Here is a 25,237-nt window from a genome sequence, read left to right on the forward strand (position 1 = left end):
GATCCTCTCCAATGCCTCCTCTCTCCCCCCCCCCCGCCTGCAATCAGACTTGTACAAGCCCGCAGTTTCCCACCGGGACCTGAACAGCCGAAATGTTCTGGTCAAGGCCGACGGCACATGCGTGATAATCGATTTCGGCCTGTCTATGAAGCTGACGGGAAACAGGCCGGCACGTCACGGAGAGGAGGACAACGCTGCTATTAGTGAGGTGAGTGTTCCAGAGGAAGCAGGACAAAAGAAGATGTCTTTTATGGCTTTCATTATCTGCAGGATGTCATGCAGTGACCGTGTTATATCAAACGTTTGTGTAACAGACTGCAGCTGAAATCATCTACCTTAGCCTCCAGTTTGTGTTTCGGTAGGCGCAAAGGAGACCCTTTACAGCTCCAGGCTGAGGTTGTAGATAACTCTCCTCCCCACACACAAAAACCAGCTGCTGATTTATGCGTTGCGCTCTCTAGTGAACAGTATTACTGGCGATGGCAGAGCGGAATTAAAGACTTTTCACTGAGGCAAAGCAATGTGGACGTTTCAGGTATCAAACGCAAGTGTGAAATTCGCTTTGAAATTATTTGTCCGGCCTCCTCCGTCTGGACGCGGAGCACTGCGTACCTATAAGCCAATTTACATCTGTAGTCCCCGGGGCAGGATGGAACGACACCAGCAAACCTCACACCAACAAGATTTCACAGCATTAAAACATTTAGTGTTTGGATTTATGTGCGATTGGGTTGATTAAGCCGCGATTCATATCGAATTTAAAATCAGTGCAGCTGCAGAACCCTCTCGTAAAACTTGGCACGGAAGTCTAAACGGTAGCTGTATTAAATCTCAGTAAAATCAGAATGCAAATGTGATGATTTAATGCTGATAGCAGCACAGCCCGGAGTGTCGTATTGTACATTTGGGGAAAAGGTGCTTTGCTGTCTATGAAATCGAGGCAAAATCTTGATGAAAACAAATAATAACCGCTATTTCAACGGTATTCTGTTGCCTGTAATTTCAACATCTTTTCATACATTACAGTGTTACTGCACAGGTTTGAGATGCTTCTGTAGTGATGGCAACTCGCTCAGCCCTCGGTGTGAAGATGTATTAATCACAACTACTGATGAAAAGCCTTTATCTGGTGTTCTCGCCGTGCACAAAAAAAAAGATCAAACAGGAGAATAAAGTTTTCTGCCGATGTCTAATTTTGGAATATCCTTTCTCACCTTGTCTTAATTTTTTTTTTTTCTTCCTGTCTCGCCTCACCTTTCATCACATTCCCTCTTCTTCTCACCGCCCACCCCTCCTCGCCCCTCCTTTTTCTCCCCGCTCCGTCTGCCAGGTGGGGACGATTCGCTACATGGCTCCAGAGGTGCTGGAGGGCGCGGTGAACCTGAGGGACTGCGAGTCGGCGCTGAAGCAGGTGGATATGTACGCCCTGGGTTTGATCTACTGGGAGACCTTCATGAGATGCACCGACCTTTTCCCAGGTGAGCCAGACAGGCAGACAGACAGACCGCGTGAAGCGCGTTACGCCTTTAACGGATCAGATGAGCTCCGGTTCTTCAAAGACACACACTTCTGTGTCGTCGTTGAAATGTTTTACCAGCGCGATTAGCACAAACAACACACGGACGGGCCCCTTTCCTGTGCTAGATACAGCGGAAAGCAATTAAATACACATTAGTCATAGTGAGAGGGAAGAAGTGCATTAATAACATTAATGAATATTTCTGCTGCATGAACGATATCTCAGACACGCCCTTCCTCTCCCTGTCCAACCTTCAGGAGAGTCTGTGCCAGAGTACCAGATGGCCTTCCAGGCGGAGGCAGGGAACCACCCGACGTTTGAGGACATGCAGGTCCTGGTATCCAGGGAGAAGCAACGGCCCAAATTCCCCGAGGCCTGGAAAGAGAACAGTTTGGTGCGTTTGTGTGTCTGTGAGCCGGGCCAGGATTCAGATTATAATACTAGAATGAGCAGAGATAAACACCGTCAGCAGATTGTGAAACGTGTCATAACAACTTTAATCACTTGTTACTATCTGAGGGACATCTTGGGTTTGTTTTTGTCTCTCTTTTCTTTTCTTTTTTTAAAATGAGCTGTTGGGGATTCACCTTTATTATATCATGACCATCCAGACAGGGAACACTGGAAACAAAATAGCGGTACAATGATCGCTGAAGGTCACAAGCTTGAATCAGATTGTCGGGGATGGCCTTGAACGGAATTTGAAAAAATCGTGGCATTAAGATACAGGATGTGTTGGGGCTAGCTGGTTAGCATGCCAGCTTCAGCAGAGATCTCTGCAACCAATATCATGATGTCAAAATTCTATTTCCTTCAGATTTTGTTGATAATTTTACTTGATTTTTGAAAGTTTATACTAAAATTCTTCCATATTGCACCTTTAATTTTAAGCCTACTAGCTTCGGCTGAACTTGTGAATGCAGTTTAACACAGAATGACGGCTGTGAGTTTGTAAAGTGTCTTAAGATGGGATCTCAGCCAGTATGGAAAGAAGGAACAATTGCAGTATACAGTGGCGCTTTAAATACTGTAATCTGCGTCTAAATTGTGATGTATTCAAACTGTGTCTCCTGCAGGCGGTTCGCTCTTTAAAAGAGACGATGGAGGACTGTTGGGACCAGGACGCAGAGGCCCGCCTCACCGCGCAGTGTGCCGAGGAACGGCTGGCAGAACTGCTCCTCATATGGGACCGCTCCAAGTCCGTCAGCCCCACACTTAACCCCATGTCCACCACCCTGCACAACGAGAGGTGGGTGTAAACACGGAAACCGCTTCTGTTCTGTTACTGTGACGCCCGTCTCAAACGTTGTCTTTAACGTTTTCCTGCATCTGTTCTCCTGCCAGAAATCGTATGACGCCAAAGTCCGGCCCGTACACGGACCACCCCTCTACCTACATCGAGGAGCACGAGGGCGTGGCCAAGAACACTCAAGCTGACACCACCGGCTCCGTGAGCGGTCGAGCTGGGGCCGGGACCGGGGAGAGAAACAGGAACTCCATCAACCAGGAGCGCCAGCAGCAGGCCAACGCCCGCCTGCCCAGCCCAGAGGGCAGCAGCACCAGCATGGGACTGAGAGGCAGCCCCTCAGCCTCCACCACAACCACCACCATCATCTCTGAGTCTGAGGGACCTGTGGGGGTCCCCACAGTCCCTGTCTGCCTCCACCTCACCCAGGAAGATCTGGAAACCACCAAGCTGGACCCGAAAGAAGTGGATAAGAATCTAAAGGAGAGCTCAGACGAGAACCTGATGGAGCACTCGCAGAAGCAGTTCTGCTCTCCAGATCCGCTGAGCCCCGGCAGCTCCAGCCTCCTGTACCCCCTCATAAAGATGGCCACCGAGGCCTCAGGCACATCAGACCCCGCCGCCCCCATGCCCACCACTATCTTCCCCCTTCCCAAGCAGCAGAACCTGCCCAAGAGGCCGTCCAGTCTGCCCCTGCGCACCAAGCCCACCAAGAAAGAGTCGTCATCGTCTTCGCTCAGGTTCAAGTTCGGACGCTCGGGGAAGTCTAACCTGCGGCAGGTGGAGGGGGCAAAGATGAACATTGGTGCAGTAACGGGCACAAACACAGCTGTAGAAGCTCACCGGGGCGCAGGCACAAACAACACTCCTGTTCTGAGAGATATACATGTCAACGGTGGTGTCAACGGCGCTGTCAACGGTCACGCCAGCACTGGGATCTCATCCATGGCTACAGGTGGAGCGACAGGTTTCGGAGGATCCAGCGTAACTCAGAACGGCTCCGGAGCCCTGAGGTCGGACGACGGCCACCTGAGCCTCGGCGTCATCACCGCCAGCCCCGACGAACACGAGCCGCTCCTGAGCCGCGAACGAGAGCAGCCGGATCCGAGGGAGGCGTCGTCGAGCGTCGCCGCTCTCCGCTCGGCCCGGCCCAACACCAATAACAACAACAGCAACACCGGCCACGGCCAGGGGGACGGGGAGAGCGGAGGAGAGAGCGATGGGGAGGAGGAGGGCAGCGGTGAGGGAGGAAGCAGGGACACCACGGGGCCGCCGGGGGAAAGCTCGGGGTCGGGATCCGGCGCCGCTGACTCCCAGGGGGCAGCTCCTGTCACCATGAGAGGGGAGTCCCTGCTCAGGCAGCCCCGAGCTCGCAGGCCTGAGAGACCCAACTCCCTGGACCTGTCCTTCACAACACAGGACTTCGCCTCATTCGGTGATTTAATACACCAACACCTCACACAGGATAGTTCAGTAGGCTCAGGCATTTTCTAAAACAGCTGGTCCCTGTAGTTTCGTTGGGGACTATTTTCAGCGGTGGATGAATCCACATTTGATTCTCTAGTGAGGATATATAGTATATTTCTGGCAGCCAGGACTGTGTATGTGGGATTGAGTCAAATGTTTGTTTTTAGACAACAGCGGAGCTTTATAGCACAGAGGAACGAGATATATCGGGCTTTGGACACACACACACACACACACACACACACACACACACACACACACACACACACACACACACACTCTTTCCCTGATTCCAAAAAAAGTTGGGACGTTCATAAATGCAGAATGCCTTTCGAGGATGCCACGTTCATACCCAGTCATGATACAATCACCTGTCACCATTAACCTTTTTGTTTTTTATCACATTCTACATATTCAGAAGAAGCATATATGGACAAAAATCAATGAGGTAAACATTACATATATGTTGTTTGTGTTTCTGTTTTAGATTAGCTATACGTCCCAAAGGATTCATGATTTATTTACTTCTGTTTTACAGTGTTCCAACTTCTTTGGAATCGGGGTCGTAGGATACATTTATTGTGGGTTCCTTCAAAGTGTTTCAGTTTGAGACTGTCGACGATATCAATCCTCGCACTGGACAAACTCGAACTAAATGTTTTATATTCTTATTTGACAAATAACTTCAAACAGTGTGGTCAAGTCTTAAAATAGTGATTGATTCATTTTGTGCTTCCGAACTATTACAGTTGAGTATTCATTGAAGCACTCTATTGCTGAGCTAAATTGTTCTAACCATCAATTGTTGATTAGATCATTTATAATGGATCTGAATGTGCAGCCTTAAAGGGACACTACAACAATTTCATCAGCGTTATCTTGGTGACCACAAACCTTTAACAGAAAGGCTGAAGTCACAAAGTGGGACCAGGCAGGAAATTACAGTGGTTGCATTGTGGGAAATGTAGGATCCCCGCCTAAAAGTCAGCATATCTCAGGGCTCTGCTATTTTATTCTTTGTGAAAGTGTTGTACTCAGTTTCCAGATCGATTTGTTTCTTTATGCAAAATTTGTGTTCATAGATGAGTTGTTTGGTTTATAAAATGCTACTCAAATGTCTTTTCAATCAAAAATGTTTTTCTTAAAAATCACTCGGACCAGTTGATCTACTACTGGCGACTAATTTAGTAGCTGACTGGTTAATCGTTTCATGCTGCGTAAAATCCTGCCACATGAAGCTAATCGGCGTTCCTTCCTGTGTTCCAGGGGAGGGCTTGGTTCAGCCAGACGGGGCCTTGGGCGGGACCGGAGAGAAGATCAAGAAGCGCGTCAAAACTCCTTACTCCCTGAAGAAGTGGCGGCCCACCACGTGGGTCATCTCCACAGACACCAGGGGGCCGGAGGTCAACAACAACGGCTCCTCCCGCGGTCAAGGTCACGGTCAGAGCCGGCCCAAGTCCAGTTCGGCCATCTACCTGCGGGGGGGGAGCTTGGCCAGCGAGCCCAGCGACACGCACGTGTGAACTCCTTGACCCTAACCCTCTGACTAGACTGAAAAAAAAAAATGTAACCAGAGAGCGTTTGGTTTGTGTCTGTGGAGCTCTCTGCTCTGAATCAGCAAGAGGAAGCTATGGAGTGTCTTGTGAACAAACAGTCGAGTCTGATCATGTACAGTAATTAGGTCTGTCTCGCTCCTGTGTGTCTTTCTGATGATGGCATTGCTTTAAATGGAATCCAGCTATGCAGCATTCTTGTCCGCTTCTGTTTTCGCATTTGATTAATCTCCCCCCCCCCTTTTCCGTCGGTTTGTTTCATGTTTCATCCTCATGAGCGTAGCAATGTTTTGAATGGACTTTATTTTATTTTTTTTTTTCTATGTGCACTTTGAACCGATTAAAATCAGTGTTTAGAAGTCCTGTCTGTTGCGACCACGACAAGAAGTGGTCTCTAAACTTTTAAAAAAGGCGACGAAAAACAATCAACACTTCTGAGCGTTTCTCTTTCTCGTCCTCTGCTGTATCAAGCGATGTTGGAGAGTCGGCTCTGTAAAAGATTTGAGGGTCTTAAAAGACGGAACAAACTACTTTTTTTTCATTTCCTTGATTTGTATGCAATACCAAGTTTTATTTGTCTTTTTTTGACTATGTATCCATTTTTTTGTATCATAATTTTTAATTGTGCAATAGGATGTAGCTTTTAGATGCTTTCGATGTTTTTATCGCTCCCAATTTCTTTGGACGTTGTTTTACCCCGTCATTATTTTAATATGTTAATCTCTGTTGCACTTATGAATAGTCACAATCGTTTTTGTAAACAATCCACCGTACACTATCAACCCCCGCCCCGACTCAAGAGGAGAAAATGGCTGACAATCCTCCTTGCTTTCCTTCTTCTCTGGACTATTTTTTTTAAAGGGGGAACAAACACTAACAATCAATCCCAGCTGACTGGAAGAGTGTTCGTGGAAGTCCTCTGCACAATTACACCGGGACCGGCTCAAACTCTGGGGGTCGTCTTTTAACACTACAATCAGGAGAATCGAATCTTCGGAGGGATCTGTTACAGTGCCCGACTCAAATCACTGTACCACTGTCGCACCTGACCTCACTGTGGACTGTGTGTTTAGCTGTCTGTCTGTGACCGAAAGACCAGAAACACTAGAGAGACCAGATTCTGCTCTTTGAACTCTGTCGGAAAACCAGAAACTAGTCTAAAAAAAGAAAACGACGAAAACGAGAAAAAAAAAAGAAACCAAACCCCCTCTGAAGCACGCTGGATATTATTTCTGCTTCTTCTCGTCTCATCCCTCGATGTTCAAATGACCGATTCTGTGTGCGCGCGTGTATGTGTGTGCGAAAGAGTGTGCACGTGTTGTGTTTCCTTTTACGTCGGCAAGCATTAGAGTTGTTGGGGCCTATAGCGCTGTACAGGCGTGCTGAAATGTCATTGTACTCATTCTGTATTTTCAGCGCTGCTTCAGGGCATATGAAAAAGATCTCATTTATGTTTTTGTAATCTGTAATTTGTATGAAAAAAAAAACATATGTATGTGTATTGCATTGATATTTGCATCATTTTTATGGAATTCTGTTTTGCATTCAATGGACATGGCCTTTGATTCCATTGCTATGCGTCTGCTCGGTACAGTTTCTGTAAACATTTTCAAGTCAATATGAAAGAAAAAATTCTCAATAAATGTATGAAATAATCGTTGGTCTCACGTTGGTTTTAGGCCTTAAAGGTGCAACACGTAAGAAATAATTATGTCTTTGCGGTTTTGTTTACTTTAAGGCTTTCACCTCTGGAAACACAAAGTGTATAAAGGCTAGCTTGTTAGCATGCTCTCTTCAACACGGTACATGGACAACCTTGATGTAGCGTCAAAACTGCTATTTCCTCACATTCTGTTGATAATTTTATGACATTTTTGAAAGTACACGCTAGCATTTGGCCACCTTGAATCATATGCCCAACAAGTATTGGCAACCTATCATCAGACTGACTTATTATGAAGCTACAGCTAGCTGCCTGTTAGCCTAGCATAGCATAAAGACTGGGAATGGGGGGGGAACAGCTAGCCTGGCTCTCTCCTAAGGGAATACAAATCTGCTTCCTAGCACTAATTTGCTGCATGTGTATAAAATGAGTTTTGAAACGATAAAATGTTGATGTGTGAGGACAATAATGTCAAACTAATCCTTTAATAATCTTTCTAACAGTTGTGTATTGCACATTTTCTATTTCTGAGCGTATATATTTTGATAAAACATGATGCTCTGTAGGCCATTGGAAGCAGGTAGGCTATCTAAAGTGGGAGCTCGAGTTTTATGATCAGGCTACCAGGGAAGGGCAAGGCTGAACCTTTTTTGGGTACCATTTTGGGATGAGACCTGCAGCAGCAGCAGCAGCAGCGGACCACGGCTGCATGATGAAACAGCCCCGGTCCTAAAGTCAAAATGTGCTTAAACATGTATGCAACAGATAAAATGTAGATTTTAGAAGCCCTGTCAACTGTATAATGATGTTTTAGATCCCCTCGAACCACCGTAAGTCGCCGGTTTGGACGCAGGAGGGAGACCTTTCCTCTCCTCCGCTTGTTTACCTCCCTTCTCCTCCTTCTCCTCCTCCTCCTCCTCTCCGCCGTCTGTCTGCTCCACGCGCCCTAGCAACTGCAGCATCAGCACGAGCAGCGCAGCGTTGGTACGCTACGTCACAGCGCTGCTTCGGCTGCGTCAAGGCGGCACGAGGCAGCCGGGGCAAGACCGGAACCTGCCTTAATCGCATTCAAAATAAAACAAAACGCGTCAGTGTTTTCGTGAAACTTTATTGTGATTTTTAGTGATGTTTGTTCTTGTTTAAGACTTATATACGTTTGACGAGCTCTCATTTAAGTATATAGTGAAAAAAATATGTATTTTTTGTCCTTATAATGGATTCCTTTAACATTTTTAGGTGTTTTATATAACTTGACAATGTCTATGACTTACAAAAAGTCAAATGTGGGCCTTATTGATATTATACACACATATATTAACATACAGACTGACTAGTTTTGTTACCACTGCACTACTACCTAGCCCAGATGGAACATTTACTCAAATATTAAACTGCTTTTTACTTTAATTGTGTATTTCTATTTCGTGCTACTCCATTACACTGAGTGGCAAATATCTAACTTAGTACTCCACTACATTTATCTCACGAATAGTAGTAAAACGTGATACTGTGTTACATTAACTACTGAAAGGTAAATATCACAGTAGAATTAGCCCCAGCCCAATTAGTTATAATTAAAAATGACTGTTTGCATGTTATGTAGTATTTTGCATGTTTGCAATACATCGCATTGCATCTATTGCATGTAAATTGTGGATTACGGACTTTAACTTGTAATTCAATCTTTCTACAGTGTGATATATCACTACTTTTACCTCAGTAAAATGATGTACACACTTCTTCCACAACTGCGTGCCATTTGGTTTGTTGCGCAGTAATTTGATTTATCACATTCATTTAAGATCATGCAAAATAAAAGCTGAAAACGGAATTAATGGAGTTGTTGCAACTACATTTGCATCCAGGGTTTCATGCTCAGATAACATAGCTCAGCTTTTAAAAACACCACAGTAGCCCCAGGTGGGACGCGACACGCTGCACATTTTACTTTGAAAACGCCAGCCGGAAGTCGTATCGTGTATCCGGGCTGGCTTCACACTGGTCCCTCTCCCGTCGTGTCAACCGAGGCTAGCCCAGCATCACCGCCTTCTTCTTTCTATCCCCTCTGTATTTTCTATCCTTCTGTTGACTTTTTCCGTCTTTCCCCCGGACACCTCGCGCTCTCGGCCAGGCGCACGACGCGTTTTCTCTCCTTTTCTACGCGTTTTTCCTCGAGCAGAAGGCGCTTCGGGAGGCTGCTTCGTGCCGCATCAGCCGGGGGAGAAAAACATCCATCCACGACGACGAGGAGGCAGGGTGCGAATACAGCAACGCCCATTTTGACACCTAGCTGTATCACCACGGCACCCGCGGAGACGCTTTTTTCGTGTCTTTTTTCTATGTCTGCTTCTTTGAATATCTCGCAGGGCTTTTCCTCACTTGTAGCCTGCACCCTCGTCCCCCCTTTTTACCTCCCCCCTGCCTCTTTAGCATCTTCGGGTAGCGACGAGTATCAACAGGGGCCGGGGTGCTGAAGACCTCCATGCCCCGAGACCACACTTCTGCAGGTGAGAGTGTGTGTTTTATTTTCCTCACGCATACACACATTTAACCTCAACAGCACGAGTCTGGATGATGATATTCTGTCACACGAGGATGGATTTTAATCTGCACCAGTAACGTGGAATGTGTTTTGACGGTGGTATATGTGTGGGGAGGGGTTGCATGCTCCTAGTAAACAAAATTGGCCTACATTACACTGTACATGCGATTGATTGTTGAGCTGACGTACATTGAGCATGTTTTATAGATTGAAGTTGATGTGCAGTTATGAATGTGACTGCAAAATGATCGATGTTGTGCATCATTTGCTAGTTTTTTTTCCCCCCTTATATAACCCAGAAAATTTCAAAATAAATGCATACATCCTAATGCATAATATCACAAATGCACAGACATGGCAGCTGAGGCTAAGGCAGTTGTGTAAGCCAGACTTTAATTGACTAATTGATAAGTCAGTCAACAGACAAATGAATGGCAACTATTTTGATGATCATTTAAGTATATTTTTTAAGCAAAAATGACAGAAATGACTGTTTCTGACCTCTAAACTGTGAATTCTTGCTGTTTTTGTGAGAACACTATGATATATGTTGGAATATAAGAGTAAATGACTGAGTTTTGGACTAGTGGTTGGGCAAAATTAGCCATTTAAAGGTCTCACTTTGGCATTTTTGTCTGATACTTTTGCACCAATCGATCCATCCATCCAAGAACTATATTTACATCCTGTCTTCAGTGCTCTCTGTACACGCTGTCCCTTCCACCTTTGCTCTTGTCTAATCAATAAATACTGACTTACTTAACTAGCTTAACCTATTTTAAGTGACCTCAGGTGTTCACCAGTGTAGCTCCTATAAATAATGCATATCCCAAACAAGCCTATAATACGACCAAGTAATGCCTCTGAATAGTTTAAGGATCCGTGCATTAAATATGACAGCAGACCAGACCAGCAGACTACTACTACTACTACATCAGCGTGACAACTGCTGTCAGTCTGCAGTACGTTGTAGTAGGTTGCAGATTTGAGCCCCAAAATAAATAAAAAAAAGTGTAAGTGTTTGCTAGTAGACTGCTGATGCCCAAACCCCTGTTTACTTACACACTCACGCACACACACACACACACACACACACACACAAGGGCGACTGTGTGAGGATCAGTCGGCCCGGTTCCCTAGCAACAGCGATGTGCGCTGGTCAAGGCCCCTGCCAAATTTAGCTCCGGGACCCGCGCGCCGCCAGTCGATGCTGTGTGTTTTTTGTACGTGTTGAAACATGCCGCATGTACAGTTTGTTGTTAATAGGATTGAGCAGCTTTTCAGTTCCCACTGGGACGCAAAAAAAATAAAAGCACTCTTCATCCTGCAAGGTGTTTCGCAGCCGTTTAAAATGGATTCTGGTGTTTGTGTGAGCATGCATGGCTTCACGGCTGCAGCGGTGTTGTTCTATTGTTGAAACTGGCGATTGCAAACACTGAATATGAATGTGAATTGTTTTTGGTTGATGTTACACTTGAAATGTGAGTGCAGTTGAATGCATTTGAGCATCACTTGAACACTGCTTGGCCACGCATCCTTTCCCTGAAAAATATCCTTATTATGAATGACATTGTTGTTCATGTAAAGATAATAGTACTGGAATATTTACACTATTCTCCAACATGGAAGTTTTCCCCATTTTGCCAGCAACCCACACGGAACCCTCTTTCTCCTACACCCCTTTTAAAATGTCAATAAAGTAGATTAAAGTGGCAGTGTGTAACATTTTAAAAAAGATCAATTTCTCTTTCAGAGCCAGTGAAAAGTTGAATTAAAATGCAATAAATTACACACATAGTGGATTCAATACACTGATCACTAGCTTATGGTGGCTGATTTTCCGGCGTTTCACCTTGGGTTGGGTGAAAATAGTATTGCAAATAGTATCGGCCTTAAAATAGTATTGCAACATTTTCAGACTATGTGGGAAACAAGATATGTCTCTCAGTATTTTAAAACATCTTCAAAAACGACATCATGATACAGATATATAGTTGCCCAGCCAGCCTCCATAGTGAATCCTCTGTTGAGTTTGTTTTCCAATGCAAAACTGTAATCTATAATTAGAAATCAGAATTTGCTGATGCTGTCTGATACCCAGCAGGAGCTCGTTGGTGTCAGTGGACCCATTCAAAACATGCTGCTGCAGCACTGAATCAGGGTCAGTCGGGCAGAAGCCAGCACCTGCCCTCCCTCCGCCCCCCTTCTGCTTTAAGCTGTTTTAATGCCATTAACCAGGGGGACTGTGTGAGACACGGAGGGGGGTATATCCGCTCGGCCCAGCACGGGACGGATTAGCGTCAATCTGGGAACACACACACACACACACTCAAACCTAGACAGACAGAGCAAGACAGTCATGAGCTTATCCTGCAGGCCAGCTGTGGGTCTCTTGATTTGTTGATGTGTTTACCATGTGTTGACAAATAAGTTGTTTACATCTCCAGGCGGACCTCACTCATCTTGACGTCCCTCTCTCTCTCCTTCCTCCTCAGACTGCATCCGTGGCCTTAACCTCCCACATCTCTCTCTGGTCCTCCTCTACGTCGTCCAGCATCCCCCTCTGCTCCCTCTGAGCGCTCCGCTCCCTCAGTTCTCCTCTCGGTTTCCCGCTATCGCGTCCAGCTGTGGCCCTCACAGGGCGCGCTCGCTGGCGCTCACCTGACAGGTCCCTGGCCTCAGGACGACAGCCAGCACCAACACGTTCCCTACATGAGGGACAAAGCGACGCAGGTGAGTGCTGTGGGGGGGGTTTGTGTTTATGTGTGTGGTGCATTATGTTAAGTTTTGTTTATGTGCACATGTTAGAATCAAGGAAATGACATACAAATAATGGAAATGTATGTGAAGTAAAAAGAACAAATCCAAAATGTCTTATTGACAATATTATTGACAAAAACAAGTCTAATACATAGATTATTATGTTTGCATCTATGTTTGCTTTAGGAAACAGACATTTTTTATGAACTTAACTGACAGTCAGACATTGCCCTCAACAGAGCTACACAGAGCCTTCATGATGGGAGAAACTATGTTAAACACATGTGGTAAACTAAAAAAGGAATAAAAGTGGCACAAGAATTGAGCCCAGGGGCACGCCACATCGCAATAGTTGTTTGTGAGCATTCCAAGAAATTGTTCTCTATTTTAACCAAACAGATGTTGTATCTGTTGTATTTCTGACATTTTTTAGAAATTAAAATCTCCCAAAATATCCCAAATATGTTACACATGAATTAATAAATGCTGAGAGTTTGTCAGTCAGGTGAAACAAAGCCATGTTGGTTAAAGTGGTCTTTCTTGCTTCAGACAAGGCGTACTGAATTTCTGCAAGACGTTTGTGTGTTTACAAAGCTGGCAATCAATGCAAAGAGGTTAGGAGAGATTGCTCACAGTTGCATCATTGTGCTGCATTCCCCCTGACTATCACGCACAGACTGACTCTGAAGCAGACTCAGGTCAAACAGTAGCTGTCAGACATTTGTTTAACAGCAGGTCATCTCGGTCTAGCAACAAGAGTGCTCAAACAGATGTTTCAAAATAGCCTCAGGTGTTGTTTTTGTTCTGCGTTAACACACTTCTCAGCACACACACACACACACACACACACACGTTGTTGAAAAAACTGATCCGTCCTGTCTTTTTCCACCAGACTTCATTCATAATTCATGCATTTAAAAAAATATTTTAAACCCAGTAACGCCAAATAATGACACACTAGAAAAGAGTTTGAGTTTGCATTATTTATGGGTTATCTCTGCCAGCTCTGGTTTTCATGTGACTTTTATTTCCGCCCACGTGTGTCCTAATTTGACCGTGCTTGTTTGTATTTTGATATCTAGCTCTAACCAGTGTGTGTGTGTGTGTGTGTCAGACCCCCAGGGCCTGGGCAGATGAGAGGAGGAGGGGCTCTCACAAACGCTCGGCCTCCTGTGGGAGCACCGACCAGCTTAAGGAGGTCAGTTTCTCGCCTGATTTTTAGAGCCAAAATAAACAACCACTTGCAAAGATACATGTATGATTTGAAAATAAATGCTGTTTCTGGGAATCGTGCACCAGTCTTCAACTATATGTCTGTATCACAGTGTGTGTCTGTGTGCGAAACTCTCCAGATTGCCAAATTGCGCCAGCAGCTTCAACGCAGCAAACGCAGCAGCCGCCATCGGAGGGATAAAGACCGCAAGTCTCCGTTCAATGGCAGCCACACCATCATCCAGTCGCAGGTGACCGATAGAGATAGTGTGTATGTGTGTCTCCTAAGTGGCTCCGTCTGTGAGAGGAACTGGGTTGTTGAGAGTTTGAGGACGTCCCACTTTTCCTCCTGCCCCTGTTTGGCTGTTGCGTGTGAGTGTCTCCTGTTGATTCAAAATGTGACGTGGTGTTTTCGAACGACCTCAGCTCTATGTAAAGTCAGTTAAATTGGGTTCCTCTGATACTGCACGCACGCACGCACACGCACGTGCATACATATGCCGTTAGCGTCGACTCCTGTCAGTGCTGCTCTGTGTTGGAGTCTTGTGCTCCCTGTGGAGTCTGCTGGAGTGCAGCTGTCCTGCTTTCTGGGCCTCCTCATGAGACAAAGAGAAAGGAATGGCTGAGTTGTCGTGCAACTTTTCTCTCCTTGACAAGTTCATTCACGGATACAAAGAGCCACCAGCTAGCAGGGACGCACTTATGAGCCTCAAGTAACAAAGATGAAGAGCTTCCTCCCTATATATTCTTTGTTACAAGAAGGCAATATAAAGTATTTTTGTTTGAGTATTTAAGTAATATTTATGACCATGTACAATAATTAAAAATGTCAAAAGAAGCTCTTTTTGGACCCCTTCAGTCCTAAGATTAACAAAGAGGCAGAGGGAGAGATGTGAGGCAAAGTTACTGAGTGACGTGAGTTGGGAAATGTCTTTGGGAAAAAATGTCAGAAAATCTGAGTCATAGTTCAGTCATGTCTTAACACACAAACATGATGCACATGGTGTTTTCATTTAGTCCGTTAGGAATAAACATCTGCTTAGAAATCGTAGAAAAAAGAACTGCAGAACTCAGAATCGTCTTTTTTTTTTTTTTAAGATTTTCTTCTCTATTAAAATAATCCAGTGGTAGCGGCGAATCCACCTATGAGTACACCGCAAACAAAAACTGCTACCAGCTAACTCAAACAAATACAAAAACAACAGGGCTCAAGTGGAAATCTTCAGCTAGATTTGGTGGTTACACAAATTCCTTATTCAAAACGTGTACAGAAGTGCCTTGGAAGTATGTTTTTGTGTAGGAGGGAGAAAGAAATATAAAGTCATTGAGTTTTTGTCCCTGTGCTTATGATTGTTCTCTTGAGTTAATGATTTCAAGTCTCCTGTTTCGATAGTTATGATTTATGGATACTCATGCTGGCAGAACAACTGCAGCTGTATTCTTTCTTGTGTGGGCTGAGAATGAAGCCCAAATTATGAAGAACACATTTGATTGCTCACTGCAGCTTAATCTGAGCATCTACAGGCCCTTAACTATAATTGATTATGTATATTAAAAGTCTTAATGAACCTAATTCCCCCTTATGATCATTCCTAAATGAAACCTACCTCTGCACGATATGACATACAACATACTGTACCCTTTATACGTCTTAAAAAGCATTAAATGTAAGTGTCAGATACCTGTCCTCACCCTGTAAATGAAAGTGAAGATCAGGTGTAGAATCTGTATTAACTTCATCCGTGTGTGTGTATTTGTGTCTTACAGTCGCCTATGCCCAAAACCATCCTGATCCCCATCCCTATATCCAAGTCATCTGCCCCTCGTTTCCGCAACAGCGTGGAGGGCCTCAACCAGGAGATCGAACGCATCACCATCCAGGACACCCCTGAGAAGGAAGAGACCATCGTTGTGAGTTTGACCTGTTAAATGTCCTTCGCTGGAGTAATTACCATTCAAGGGTTTTAAGGGTTCAAATGTCACCTCTGGCCAGGGATTAAGCCCCTTCAGTTCATCGTTGTTATTGTGACCTCATTTGTGTTTCCACGACAGCCGCAGGATGTCCCAGATGGGCACCGCGCTCCCCCGCCCGTCCCCCCGCAGCGCAGCAGCAGCACCCGCAGCATCGACACACAGACTCCCTCAGGGGGCGGCCTGAGCGGTAACCATAGCAACTGCAGTAGCCGTCCCGACTCCATCTCGCCCTCCTACCTCACCGTCCTCAACGACATGGGTGGAGGCAGCCCCTATGAGGACAAAGGTAGCACTCGCGCACACGCGCACACACCACATTGTACACGTGCCGGCGTCTGTGGCTGCTGCTGACCTTTGACCTCTAGTCTCCCCTCTGTTCCTGTCCCCAGAGCTGGGCCCCTGCTCCCCGCTGCCTAAGTACGCCGCCTCACCCAGACCCAACAACAGCTACACCTTCAAGAGGGAACCTCCAGAGGGCTGCGAGAAGGTCAAAGTGTTCGAGGAGTCCATGTGAGTACAAAGACTGTTTGGTTTTGTCTAATCTGGACAAGACATATGTTAGATTTCACAGGATATAATCAATATTTTGAAATCAATATGTGAAGAGTTAATATTCAGTGGAGAATTGCCACAAACTTTGCAGCTCTGTGGAGACTTTTGCCATCTGTCAGCTCATCGTTTAGCTGCTGCCTTACTGTTTTTGTTCCGCTCTCATAGGGATATCTTTCGTGAAAAGATAATAATCCCACTATACACTACCTGCCCAGCAGCAAACAGCAGGCAGACACAAAGAGCCAGATATTTCCCTCAAGAGTTGGTCGAGACCAAAAGCTGAGCTAAAAGTGGAGAGAATATAGGACTGCATATATATAAATAAATATATGAGGTGCAGTTTAAGTATTAATATTGATAACATACACAAAATAAGTGTTTTAGGAGTAAATGCAAAAACCAGTGCCTAATAGAAGAGCTCCATTGTTGTTCAAAACCCATAAAAATACATCAGTGAGTCACACTGTTGCTCTGGGTGACATGTTCTTTCATTACCACAAACAAAAACACTGTTGTTTATTTTGACACGGTCACACATACACCATCCTGCCGCCAGAAACACTCACTAGAGCACCAAATGTAGACTAATCTGCCACAGAGGCTGCCTTAATGGTATTATTAAGAGTGTAAACATATCTTGGAACATGTCTTCACTGTGTCCCTGTTGTTGTGTTTCCAGGCCCAAACCTCTGCAGGAGATCCCTCCCTTCCTGTGTCCCGACCGCAACAAGGTCAACTTCATCCCCAACAGCGGCTCTGCCTTCTGCCTCGTCAGCATCCTCAAGCCCTTACTCCCCGCCCCGGACCTCAACTTCCGCCCCGGGGTGGGCCTCCGAAGCCTGTCCCCGTCCCTCGTGCCTCTGTCCACCCAGCCCTGCCTCCTGGAGGAGCCGGAGAGCTTCTGAGGAACCTCCCCCCCCCCCCCGCCCCTACGAAATCAGAAAACATTGGAAACTAGGAAACAACCCTTCTGCTCCAGAAAAATGCCTTCAGCATGCCAGCTAAGCTCTCTCTGATGTCCTTATCTTGTTGACAAAGCGCTTCCCACTGCCTCTCCTCCTCAGACGACGACTACGACGTGAGAGTCCTGCGGCAGCCCTGCAGCGGGTGTTTGCAGCTAACATTTCATCGCTTTCTTCTACCTTTAGTGCTGGTTATGTTCCTGTATTTTAGGAGGAAAAGGGCGAAAAAGGACAGACTCTTTTATTTCATCGTATTATACCATGGCGCCTTTCCACGGACATATCTCTTTTTCTATCTGTAGTTATTTCTCTTGATATTAAGATATGCCTTCCATTACTTAAAAAAAAAAAACGAACAAAAAAAAACAAAAAAACAAGGCCGCTGGTTTCCTTGGCGGCCGAGAGTTTGACCACGGAGGCTCATTTTTGGTGCTGCCAGATATTACCGTAGCAAAACTTGAACGGTCGCGACAAGGAGAAGTTATAAATGTGCCTGACTATTTTAGACCGCTCAGTTTCGCTCAACCAGCGTAGTGCTCGGATCACACGTGATGTTTGCACTATGATGGCCAGAGATACACACACGAAGGCAGGGGCGGATGAAAATATACATTCGACCACCTGTGAAGTAAACCCAGACATCTGTTTTGTACTCAAATCAGCCTTTTACAGTGACAGCTGACTGTAAACCAGTACGAGCTGATGCCTTCGGTTCCCTGCTGGGCGGTGTGTATCGATGGGAAACACAGGCCAGGGCTATGATGTGTGCAGCGTGTTCAACCTGTGTCTGCTTGCCCCTCCTTCCCCAAGCGCCGGCCTTTTTTTCTCAAAATGCCCCCTTTTAACTCCACCGCCATCACCACCACCACCACCACCACCTCCACCTCCTTTCTGTTCCTCCTCTCTCCAGCTCTCTCTATCCTTTTTTTTCTTCCCCCCCTCACTGTCACTGTTAACGCTGATTTCCTCCTGTCTTGCTCAGTGTTGTTGTGAAATGTGTCCAGGAGGGGCCTCCTCGTCCTCAAGGGACAGGCCCCCTCTGGCTTGCAGGGCCCTGAGCATGGAGAGGTTAGATGAGCCCACATGCTACACCATGAGGGTCGATGGAGTTCAGATATGAATCGGACACAACCGGCCTGCTGTGGGATTCCTAGTCCAAATTCAAAGATATATTTATATGAACACTGAATCAAAAGACAACATGTCATGTGAAAAGTGTCACTTGTATTGACAAACCTACAGAGAATTATCTCCCAACTCTTCAGCTCTACGGAGCTTTTTTTTTTTTTTTTTTTTTTAAGCTACTTTCAGCTCATTGTTTTGGTTTCACAGCACAAAACTTTCTTCGCCTCGTTTCCATCAACCAGCTCCTAATATACACGGGTAGATGGAAGCAGCGTCTTTAACAGATTTTCTGGAAATTTGGTTAAAACACGCTGATGAAAACTTGACCAGTGTCGTGTTAACGGGTTGTCTCCACTGCCCCCAAGTGGACGAAATAATATATTAATACAGGTTTTGATTAAATAAGCAAAAAAAGCAGAAAGTATGCAGGTGTGCTTTCTAAGATTCACCTGATTGTTGCACATGTGTGACCTCACTTTTTCCCCAATAAGCCCCGCCCTCTTCAAGCTACCTAGAAAAAACGAAAAATGACAGAAAACTCGCTTGTACAATAACCAAAACTGTTCGAAATATACTCTTAGATTTCTCTTCATGTTGGAGCCAATTACTCAAAGTAAGAAGCTAAATGAAAAACTATTTTAACTCTTAACATAATTGTGACAGCGTATTTACGACAACATAAATGTATTACCTTTTTTAAAAACTGTAAATTAAATCCCCTAAGGAACTTTAAATATCCCTGGATGAAGTCTTCAGTCTGTTCACCTCACTTCAATCATTTTTCCAAGCAGACTGACCAACACTCAAAAAAAAAAAAAAAAAAAAAAACCTCCGATGCAGCTGACCACTGGAAAGAGAATCTCAATCTAGCACCATCTAGTGGACTGGAAGAGCCACTGAACTTATTATTCTTTTTCTCCCATCCCTCGCGGAAAGCGTCAGTTTATTTCATCCTGTCAAGTTAACAAAGCACACAAAAAAAGGAAATACTTTTTGTTGCACACCTGAATTGAAATCCGCTGAAATGGAAACATATTTTTACATACACCTCTCAGAGTAGTTCGTTGGTTGGCAGCCTCTCCATGCCCCGGCCCACCTTCCTGTATATGTCATTACTACTTGACTGTGCCTGCTCCGGTGGGATAGGAATGTACTGGATATGTAAATATAGAGGCACACTGTGTTTGTATTATCGGCTGACAAAGATATGTATCTGAATGAGTCAACAATTGTACCATATAATCCTCCTCCTCCTCCTGCTTTCTCTCCGCTGAGTACTGTGAATTACTACATGTCTCATTATTGTGAATAATAATGTATTTATTTATCAGGAGTGTCATCGGGTCCGCAGAGAATTTTAAATCCAGAATAGATTACATCGTCCATCTCAGGTTGTAGTGAATAGGATACAAAAGACAAAAAAAGATATACTAACTTCTCAGCGCACACTAACAAGTCTACACTACTTATTAAGAGAGCGAACCAACAGCTGCTATCTACAGTATGTAGCCTCACACAGTGGAGATCCTGAATGATGTAAACCTGTAGCAGAGTAGAAGTAGAGAGAAGTGACCTGATTTGGCACGAGTAACGTCTCGAGAAAAAAGAAAAGAGAAGAAGTTATTGACGCAATGAAGAGTTTCTGTTCCAAAATGAGATATCCACTTGCTGAAAAACAATCACACCTACGGCGACATGCTCTCCTTTGTCGTTTTTAGACGTCTGTTTACAACAAAAATACAGAGTAGTTTGGAAGATTCATACACGTGATAATAATAATACAGATTTATTTTTACTCTTCAGAGTGGATAAACAGCATTTTGGAATGAGGCTCGACGCAATGATTCTTTGTTTGCTTGTCCAGTTTATTGGAAACAGAACTGCCAAGTTTTCATCTGTTAAACCCCTCGAGTGAAATAAAAAGGCATAGTTGAATTAAATAAAGCATTTGTGATTGACTTGAGAAATACATTCTTTTTTTGTTTGTTTGTTTAAATCAAGAGAAAACAGTACAATACAAGATGGGACAAATGCTAAATCTGTAGTTTCCCTTCCCTTCCTTCCTGCTTTTCCCTCAACAAAAGTCCACGTTACATTAAAAACAAGAGGAAGGAAAAAAAAGAAAAAAAAACTAAATGTGCAGCTTGTATAAAAAGACTCACAAAACATGACAAAGTTTTCCAATGATGCACTCCAGGTGCGATTCACACAGGCACACAAATGTCAGAACTGAGGATTTGGTTTCAGTCGGTGCGTGTGGACGCCATATTCACATGTCATCATCCATAAAATACATTTTTAGAAAGTCTTCACTCAACATTCAAAAATGTCAATCTTACTTGTTTTTTTTACCAACATGGTAACAGTTCTCCAGTGTTGATTCTTTTCCATTGCAACAAAATCCACCTGTGAATCCTCACGACACAACACACAGAGCTCAAAATACAGTATTTTTTTTACAGTGTTATTTCATAGCGTTATAGTTTTACAGTGTACTGCACATCAAAGTTTGCAATAGTGTTATAATCTGAAAATAAATACATTTCAATGCAGCTTAGGTGTCATTTCTTGCAGAATTATAGGACTTAAATAACCTGCCTGACCCCAAAAATATTCCTTTTTTTCCTGTGTCCTACTTTTAAGCTTCCTTCAAGAGAAAAAAAAAAACCTACAAAATAACTTTCATCCTTCACACATTTTTCTTGGCCTTGGACTTGTGATTGTGAAACGACAGATGGGACTGAAGATGGTTTCAAAAGCATCCTATTTTTTACACAATCAGCGATCAGACTCTGGGCTGAAGGTGAGCGGATGAACGCGGAGAGGCTGCTGGTGTCAGCGTGGGTTTCCACTGTGCCTGTAATCTGACTCCAGGTCAGGCCTTCCTGATGACAACATCAGTCCTCTCCTGAGACAAAGACGGCTCACAGTTCTGAATCCCTAAGAGGAAACTGAGGATTTTTTTAAATAAAGCGTCACATTATTTGTCCTGAACTGATGGAGATTCAGGGGGTCTGTATCAAAAAGCAAGCCTCACCGAGTCAAACGTCAGTGATGCTGGATAACTGGGAGTGTGAAAGTAAAGCGAGGCAAGAAAGTACAGATAATCTGCTGAGGTCAAATCTGACTGAAAAAATGCATTTGTAAAGCCAACTTTAGCTGTTAACCGAAGCTAATGGGCTACTGAATATGTTGCTGTACCCTGAAATATAGTTTTTAAATAACTTCTGAGGATTCTCACAGAAAGATTACTTAATTTTTCCAGCGATCTGTTGACGCAAAGACAGCTGGATAACCCACTAACGTTGCTTCACGATACTGACCCCTGTGTGCAGCGGGAGCTTCAACTGCTGTTTTTGTCTTGGTGTGTAAATCAAGGCTCAGTGAGGCTCAGGGTCCCATCTCCTCTCATACATACACTATGTCCTGTAGATAGATATATATATATATACTCTTCATTAAAATGTGACAATCATGTGCTACCATGTAGAAACAACGTTAAGCAGTAAATAGAGGGGTTTTTTTTTTTACATACAGAGTCCCTTGTCGTGTGCACACACAGCAAACTAACACACACCCAGACAACGCAAACATGAGTAAAACAGAAATAGAAACACAACGGCGTCCAGAATAAACCTGTAACACAAACGTCTTCTGTGCCGACTGATAGTGAAAGGTAACGCATGGAGTTTATTGTGTGCATATGAGTCAGTGTCTTCATGTGTTAACAGTCATATAAGGAGCTGCAGAGTCAGGTGAGTGTTTCATGTCACACACACACACACACACACAAATGCGATTGTGGATATGCTCTCGTCTCCTGCTGACAGAAATGTGTGTGCATCAATGTCTGTGTGTGTGTGTGTGTGTGTTTCTTTTACTTGGCTGTTTACATGGCAACGTGCTGACATCGGGATCCTTTGAGAGAATTGATACACCGCTGCACACGTGCACACACACAAAAACACACACACACACACAAACGGAGCGTTAGGCATTGAGTAGCTCATCTGCAGAGCGTCCAATGGCGTCGGGGTTGGAGAGGGGGTCCAGGTCTGCGAACAGGTTGAACCAGGCGGACATGTCTTTGGACCCAGCAGGAGCAGCTGCAAACACACACACACACACACACACACACACACACACACACACACACACACACACACACACACAAAGAATATTTAGATAAATTAAATCTAAATTTAGATAATTAAATTATTATTAAATTAAATAAAACACATGCAGAATCCAAACGATTAATTTCCTACCTAAACCAAAATGTCTGAAAAAAATGTATCCAATCAATCCACAAAGGAGGAACAAGCGGGGTTAAGGGGCCCCAACAGCTCATTTTTGCCCCAAGGCCCCAAAGCAAGTTAATCCAGCCGTGGGGACAGGATGACTCTGGGGACGGGAACATAGATTGAGAAAGATCTCACCATTAGCTGCTGAACTTGGAGCCGGCTGAGCTGATTGGCTCTGACCAGGAGGAGGCTGCAGGGGTGGAGCCTGGAACATGGGTGGGGTTGCCCAGCCTAAAACAGAAATAAGACGATGTTTGGTCCGATGTTTCTGTATCACAGGGTGATGCTCAGCGAGCTCATTCCTCCCGCAGAGGGCGCTGTAGCTGACCTGTCGAGCTCAGACTGTGATCCAGCAGATGAGAGGGCAGGAAGCCTGTGGGGCTGGGGGGGTTTGAGGGTGGACGCGCCGCCGGCCCGCTACTTTCTGTTCCCGTGCTGCAAGGAGGGGCGCTGGGAGGTTCGAACAGCCCGAAAGCATCCTGCCACTCTCTGCTGAACTCGTCGCTGGCGCCTGGGCCCGGGCTCAGGAGGTCTTTGAGGAAAGCCATGTCACCTCGTTCCCCGTCCTCCTCCTCTGGTCCCAGTCCTATCCCGGCTGTGTGAGACGGACCACCTGAGAGGGGAGGGAGGGGTGATGCGTCAGACCAGATGGAAATGCATTACAGTTGATTCTGAAAAGGCCACATGTGCCAGAGCACCAGTCTGTTACAGCCACACACAAGAGGCACATAATCAGTGGATAGACAACAACCTGAGTAGAGTGCTAGTTTTTGATAAGAAGCCTCTTCAATGATAAGTGACATTTAGGTTGAATAAACCCTTTCCACAGCAGGCGTGTGGCACAGGTGCAACTAATGACATCAACAGCTGCAAAGTGCTGCAGTAATTACAGGAGCGGAGCCAATGTTAATGTTATTAGTTCCACCTGTGCTCCTCCTGCTGTGTAAGAGGTCTGTGAATGGGATGGAGGAAAGAACGGAGAGAGCTGCGACAACAGAAGACTAGCGAGATTCAGGTCAGCAATATAGTGAGAGAGTCTGTAAAGTGGTTAGGAAATGAAGCCCAGAATATCAAAGAAGTGAGTCTCGGAAGTTAAGTTTCAGTTTTCTTTTTCCTAAGTGACAAGAGCGAAGGAGGCGAAGCCCTTTGCAGCAGCCAGGCAGACTGAATCCAGATTCAAAGAGCAGAAGGAAGCAGAGCAGAAATCCCAGGAGAGGTGAATCTGTGCCACAACCAAGCAAAGTCAGCTGAGGGGGCAGCTCGAAGTGACAAGAAGTAGGAAGACAGCCAGCCAGTTTACCGGTGGCAGGCAGCTGTGAGAAGCCGGACTGGAAGCTTCCGAAGCCCCAGGGCTCATTAGGCTGAGGAGGCAGGAGCTGGGGCCGGAGAGGAGAGTCCGCTGGGGCTGGGAGTTTACAGGCCATGAGCATCAGGTCGTCATCGGAGCTCGCCGACAGTCCTCTGAGGTCGCTGAGGGCCGGAGTGTTTTGGTGTGCTGGGATCATAAAGCCAACAGGCAGCCGGTCCACAGTCAGCAACAGTAATCCCAATACACAAAACTGTATAAGAAAACATCCAACAAAACAGTCCCTGTGGAGCTTCTCCACACACACAGCAAAACTTACCACTGTCACTGGTTTGGTTTGGTCCATCACTGCTGTGGGCGGCGTCTGGGAAGATGAAAATGACATTAAAGCTAATATCCAACCCACTGGACCTCACACTTTGTTTCATGTTTTAAATGGCTAAACCAAAGATAATTTGGTGTCACACTGAGACAGATTTTAAGGCTTAATAATTTTGACTTAATTCAACAGCGTTGGAGCGGACAGAAGAAACTGCAGAGCCCTACTCACTTTGTGTGAATACTGAAGTTAAAAACAAGAAGTAACTGTACGATTACAGATATATAATCAATAGACCGAGCATTACCATCCTCTGGAGGACTGTATCTAACTGGAGGGCTTCCAGAATTTGTGCTCTTGATTTGCAGAATTGCTTCAGGCCACATAGCATTTCCTCTGTTCCCAATCTGAATATTTCTTTTACAATAAACATAAATCTCTTGGCAATCTGTACCTCTGCTTGTTCCACACAGTGTTTTAAGGATCCTGATTTGTGTAGAGCCACGGTAATGGCAGAAAATCTGTAAAATTCACGTTAACTTTGGTTTCAGCCTACAGGGGGCAGTACGCACCTGCGTCAGGGTTACTTCCTGATGGCTTGTCGTCATCCAAGGACACCAGACTGAGGAAGGAGGAGGCAGGGAGAGAGAGAAAGAGAGGGAGGAGGGGAAAAATGAGAAAGTGACTTATCTAGCCGGCGAGACTATTAGCTATTTTTAGCGATGCAGTAGCC

General features: G+C 45.0%; 3 protein-coding genes and 1 long non-coding RNA gene across 10 annotated transcripts in view; 3 read left to right on the forward strand and 1 right to left on the reverse strand.

Annotated features, from left to right (window-relative positions):
- LOC115576945 (bone morphogenetic protein receptor type-2) overlaps positions 1-7,442 on the forward strand; it is a 31,121-nt gene extending 23,679 nt beyond the window's left edge. Inside the window, exons 8-14 of one of the 3 annotated variants that reach the window (XM_030409650.1) lie at positions 48-208; positions 1,331-1,478; positions 1,777-1,913; positions 2,596-2,768; positions 2,864-4,200; positions 4,651-4,680; positions 5,499-5,623. In XM_030409650.1, coding sequence (XP_030265510.1) covers positions 48-208; positions 1,331-1,478; positions 1,777-1,913; positions 2,596-2,768; positions 2,864-4,200; positions 4,651-4,679 — 1,985 coding nt within the window. In that variant the 3' untranslated portion in view covers position 4,680; positions 5,499-5,623. Of the gene's footprint in view, positions 1-47; positions 209-1,330; positions 1,479-1,776; positions 1,914-2,595; positions 2,769-2,863; positions 4,201-4,650; positions 4,681-5,498 lie in introns of all 3 variants that reach the window. The other 2 variants (XM_030409649.1, XM_030409647.1) reach the window with 2 other exon arrangements.
- ical1 (islet cell autoantigen 1-like) overlaps positions 4,455-25,237 on the reverse strand; it is a 28,014-nt gene continuing 7,231 nt past the window's right edge. Inside the window, exons 10-16 of one of the 5 annotated variants that reach the window (XM_030409652.1) lie at positions 25,077-25,126; positions 24,505-24,549; positions 24,180-24,374; positions 23,208-23,492; positions 23,015-23,110; positions 22,540-22,681; positions 4,455-4,511 (exon numbers count right to left, since the gene is read on the reverse strand). In XM_030409652.1, the coding sequence (XP_030265512.1) occupies positions 22,566-22,681; positions 23,015-23,110; positions 23,208-23,492; positions 24,180-24,374; positions 24,505-24,549; positions 25,077-25,126 (787 nt within the window). In that variant the 3' untranslated portion in view covers positions 4,455-4,511; positions 22,540-22,565. Of the gene's footprint in view, positions 4,512-13,584; positions 13,603-18,747; positions 22,682-23,014; positions 23,111-23,207; positions 23,493-24,179; positions 24,375-24,504; positions 24,550-25,076; positions 25,127-25,237 lie in introns of those variants that run through there. The other 4 variants (XM_030409653.1, XM_030409654.1, XM_030409651.1 and 1 more) reach the window with 4 other exon arrangements.
- On the forward strand, positions 12,505-17,844 carry fam117ba (family with sequence similarity 117 member Ba; the record flags this gene model as incomplete). The annotated part of the gene is made up of 7 exons (XM_030409656.1): positions 12,505-12,723; positions 13,865-13,948; positions 14,103-14,213; positions 15,730-15,873; positions 16,015-16,222; positions 16,326-16,446; positions 17,168-17,844. Coding segments are annotated over 7 exons (1,113 nt in total), but the record flags the coding sequence as incomplete, so codon positions are not given.
- Positions 23,700-24,951, forward strand: LOC115576948 (uncharacterized). Its single transcript, XR_003982985.1, has 2 exons — positions 23,700-23,894; positions 23,999-24,951. It is a non-coding gene; the product is annotated as an uncharacterized LOC115576948 (long non-coding RNA).

The sequence above is a fragment of the Sparus aurata genome, chromosome 24 (genome assembly GCF_900880675.1).
Source record: "Sparus aurata chromosome 24, fSpaAur1.1, whole genome shotgun sequence".
NCBI classification, from domain to species: Eukaryota; Metazoa; Chordata; class Actinopteri; order Spariformes; family Sparidae; genus Sparus; species Sparus aurata.